Source organism: Habropoda laboriosa, unplaced genomic scaffold, assembly GCF_001263275.1.
Source record: "Habropoda laboriosa isolate 0110345459 unplaced genomic scaffold, ASM126327v1 scaffold209, whole genome shotgun sequence".
Lineage (NCBI taxonomy): Eukaryota > Metazoa > Arthropoda > Insecta > Hymenoptera > Apidae > Habropoda > Habropoda laboriosa.
This window is the reverse complement of record NW_017100309.1, coordinates 199,357-204,215: the sequence shown is the minus strand read 5'-3', so window position 1 is coordinate 204,215 and position 4,859 is coordinate 199,357. Positions and strand designations below refer to the sequence as shown.

At 36.1% G+C, this 4,859-nt stretch overlaps 1 protein-coding gene across 1 annotated transcript; it reads right to left on the bottom strand.

Moving 5' to 3' along the window:
* Window positions 1-566: 566 nt before the first annotated feature.
* Window positions 567-1,646, bottom strand: LOC108574095 (piggyBac transposable element-derived protein 4-like). The gene is made up of 3 exons (XM_017936612.1): window positions 1,555-1,646; window positions 826-1,459; window positions 567-779 (listed from the first exon to the last, which is right to left on the bottom strand). Exons 1-3 carry the CDS (start codon window positions 1,644-1,646, stop codon window positions 567-569), a joined length of 939 nt encoding a protein of 312 aa, XP_017792101.1.
* Between the last annotated feature and the right edge of the window lie 3,213 nt (window positions 1,647-4,859).

The window sequence follows — 4,859 nt, the reverse complement described above, 5'->3', positions numbered from 1 at the left end:
CCTTTACCTTAAATTCTTTTATTTTGTCTAGTCCTTCGGCGTCTCCTTCCATGTTTCCATTTAAAATATGCCAGCCATTGTTTTCTACCGCTTCCAGTAGGATCTCTCTCTCTCTATCACATACCTTGTCCTTCGAACTCCTTTTCCTATCTTCTCCTTCATAGATCCCGCCTTTTTCCCCGGTTCTTGCGATGAAGTCCCCCCCTAACAGCATTCTAGTGTTTCCCTCCTCTTCTTGTATTGCTTCTATTTGTTTTAACACATCTTGCGCGGGTGCTTTGCCGCCAAACTCTCACCGGCTAGCGGGCGATTTTTTACAATTCGTACGCAAAATTACTTCTGCACAAAATAGCTGTAGTTTTTGAACTTTAGGTTTTTTTAATGTAAAACTTTTAGTTTCTCTTTAAAAATCAATTTCTTTATTCCCTTTAAAAAAATAAAAATACCTTGTAAGAAAATCAAGAATTTAAAAATGTTTTAAAGTGTGATATCGTTCAAAGCACTTTCCTTTGTGCAAGGGTACATTACAAAATTTATACCTATACCGCGTTACACTGTGTATTTTCTTAACGGAGCACACCTCGACATTGTTGTAAAGTATTTTTCTTTTTTCCAGTTCCCACGATGGGTTCTAATGTATGTTTCCTCATGTCCATAGAAAGTCTCCCTGGAGGGTCGTCCTTTGCAGCTTTTTTTTCTAATGCCGGATGTTGATGGTATTGGTTCTTCTGAGTCTTGATCAGCTTCTGGTGGAATTTCATCAGTAAGCCAATGGACAGCTATGAGTTTCAAAAAATTTTTGTACCTTATTTTTTTTTCCTTCACGGAATTATAAACAACAAATGAGTTCAATAATGCGCAATTTATAAGGTACATAGCAACTTTTTTTGTCCATTTGGTTGTTTGTCTTAGAATGGAGTAATATGATAGATATTGGTCAGCCCGATCAACGCCTTTCATATACTTATTATAGTCAATCAGCGCGTTAGGTTTCACTATTTTTTCCCTCGTGTTTCTATCAATATTATGACTTTCTTCCATTTTAGATGAATGTATTGTCGATATGAGAGACACTGTTTTCTTTGATTGCCATACTTGTACTAAAATGTCTCGTTTTCTTCTGAAGGCCATTTCTTCTCTTTTCAATGAAATGGTTTTTAGGCAATCCGGAAGTCCTCTGTTTTTTCGAATAGTGCCGCAAATTCTAATTTTATTTTGTAATAGCTTTTCAGTATTTTCCACGCTGTTGTAATAGTTATCCATGTAGATATGGTGCCACAAGTCTGTATAAGGTGATACAACCGTTTCAATTGTTTCTATCAATCGCTTTCCTTGAGCACAATATATTTCGAAATGACACATGTAGCCTGTAGTACTTTCGCACAGTATACGAACTAGAATTCCATATTTTACAATCTTGCGTGCGGTGTGTACAAAGTATCGGAATTTCCTCGGAAAGCTAAATTATGTTGCGCCAAATATAAAATAACAGCAGTTATTCTTTGGAAAACTTGTTCGTATTGTGCCGTTTCAAGTCTTAAAAATTTTTCGCACTCTTTATCAAGTAGATTGCCAGTGCGAAAATTTTGTTCAGTTTGAAACCACTTGTTTATAGCTCGTAAATGTACCGCAGATCGTTCGTGCATTTTGATTCGCTGTGTTAAATGAGACCAATCGCAAAATCCGTCTGCCCCCAATGAAATATCAGTAGTGGAAAATAATTTACAAGCGAAACAGTAAACCTTATCTTTAGATTTAGAATAAACTAGCCATCTTCGTGTTACGGGTTACGCTTGTTGTGTCTTCACACGGAGCGTAATATTGGTTTGGGTTTGTGGATCGGTCAAAACGTTCACCGTATGAGGGTGATACGTTGTTGACAACAAATCCGATAGGATTGGAACCTTCGGCGTATGTGGTTAATACGCCGTTCTCCGAAGGATGGAAAAGGTTGGAGGTTCAAGGTGTATGGTTAACACGTCGTTGACAAGGTTTGTGGTAGACCGGTCAGAACATTCAACGTATGTGGTTAATACGTCGTTCTCCAACAAGTCCGATAGGATTGGAACCTTCGGCGTATGTGGTTAATACGCCGTTCTCCGAAGAATGGAAAAGGTTTGGTGGTTGTGAGGACAGTACGTATCGTAATGTCGGATATACCTGGAGCGGTAAAGATATATCCTTTGTGAGTTTAACTATTTCGTTACTAATGTTACAAGGAGATGGTCAATTGAATATAGGCTGAAGCAATTCTATAGTAACTATATTCTAATAATATTCAAGGAGTTTACAATAAGTTTACAATGGTTTAAAGATAAATTATAATGGTTGATTCTTGGCTGAGCAAGAATCTTCCTTCTCGACTTTACACGGTGAGTACGCGGGGACGTCTCTACTTTAACGTTCAGGGTAACTCTGAACTGTGACTGCCCCAGAGCCTCGAAAATCATGCCCTTATATACCCAAAAATCTGTATTTTTTGGGTGGTGGGGGCCCTAATTTTCCCATGAGAACGAAGCGCGTTCGTTTACTTTATCTCAAGGGAGTGAGCTCTAGGGCTGTCTCGGCGCCGCCGCGTCGGCTAGTATGCGTATATACGTAACAGCCATCTTCGTGTTGTTCTTTGTCCATTCGTCAGTATTCTTGTAAAATATGTTGCAGAAAAACTCCTGTTATTTTCGTTCTTAGGGAACTTAAATTGAGTAACTTGTACAGGACCATGCTGAACTATTAAATTTACTGTTTGTTGTGTTCTGTCAATTGGCCACGTGCTAGGATCTTCAATGTCGAAATTTCTGTTTTCTTCTTTTTGTGCTTCAATTTCCATATTTTCAATATCTTTTTCTTGATGAGTTTCACAATCGCTCGTTTTTCTATTGTTTCCATTTTCGTCCAATTCAGTTTCGTTGGTGTCTTCTTCATTTTCCTTCACAGGTGTATTCAACTCTTGGTTTTCCTCTTCCAAAGGGATCTGATTCATTGCCGTATGTTCTTCACCTTCGTTTGGCTGTCTTGAATGACTAGTAGTTTCAATTACATACTTCAAAATGTTGTTTGTTTGCTGTTTAATATAATCGTCTCGCTGCTTCTTCCGTTTCAGTTTTTCAGCTCCACTTAAGTATTTCCGTCCACTATCTCTATCCCTGCTAGCCATAGCGGTTCTTAAAGAAACCTATTTCTGTATATAAAATTTTGTCTGTTACAAAAATGAATAAAATCGCGTGCCAAAAAACATTTACTGCAATCTAGGATAAACTACATATTTCATTAGTTTGTATATAGTTGAAACATTTCTCTGTTCTTGCTCACTTTATCGAAATTTTAACATTTGGGGCGAAATTAATTTAATAACAACGAATTCAAATTCTCAACTAGTTATATGTATTGGATTTCATTTGTATGACTGCCATACGATTTTTCTGCGACGCGATTTTAGTTAGGGTTGATTTTAACTTAAAAGAGGGGAAATAATTGAAAAAAAATACTTACCAAAAATCAAACGTTTTGAAAATGTATATGTCACGGTTTGTACCACAATATAACTTTGAAAAATATTCGTCGTCTTAAATTTACCGCAACGTAACGATCACAGTCCTTACCACGCGTCGAGAGATTGACTAACGCTCAGCATCGAAGACCGTAGCAGTGCAATAGCCTGATGCGTTTTTGTTTAAAACATATGAACCGCAAGACGGCAACTGACACACAACCACTAATAAATGTCAGGCGTTGCTATGCCCAGTTCCTATGCAAGTTCGTAGGAGCTGCGACTCGTCGACAGATTTCCAAAAATTGGGGAGTCTTATCTCTATTTTTTTAAGCAGTTTTTTAAACAAATCCAAGTAATATTTTTTCGCATCCATAATTCGCTTTCAAGGGGCAAAAAATTCAATGAAAGTACAAAATCTGTAATCATGTATGACTTTTGCAAAAAACTATTGATGTAGTTTAATTTCTCTAAGAAGTACATTTCTCTGAAAGCGCCTGGATTTTTTTATCTAAAGTAGTTTTCAGGATATGAGGACTTTATGGAGTTACACTGAACTTTGATGATTTTTGTCACTCCTTTAAACTGAATCATTGCTATTAAAAAAATGTCTTGCATCTGTTAATGCATCAATTTGCATTTATTTGACATATTTTTCGATATGATAGAAAATTAAAAATTTTTCACAACAACGGTAGTGGAAGATTTTTTATTTAAAAAAAGAATATTCATTAATTTAATAGCACAGTCTTATAAGGCATAAAAAGCCATTTAATTTTTATTATAAACATTTTTTTATATCTACTATAGTTTTAAAGATATACAGGGAAATAGGGTACACTTATCTTCATTCAAGGGCTGTTTTCACCCCGAAGAACCGAAATTGGGCCGATAAAAAAGATTGCCCGATACTTCTCTCGAGGTCCTCTATAAACCCACAAAGTTTCAAAAAAATCGGGCATTTCGGGTTATCGAAGTTCCCTTGTAAGCATCGAATCATTGATTCAGAAGGCGGATTTCGCACGTTAAAATGTCGACGATAGGCTCTTTGAGTCTGTATTACTGAGCGATGGTTTTCAAAATAAAACTCTATAATTTTGGTTCGCTGAATAACGCTGTAACCTTCCATAATAAATTTCCCAGATGTACTTTGGAAGTACTGGAAAGAAAAAAAAGAAAAAATTAAATTTAAAGAAATTATAAATACACCTATCCCCCGATTTACACGAAAGGTCGGTTCCTCAGAATACCGTGTAAATCGAAATCATGGCTTTTTGTATGAAAAACCGTGTAAATCGAAAAAAAAAAAATAAAATGGGCACAATTTAGTCAGTTATTTAATTAAATTCATTTATTTCAACGTAAAATAAAA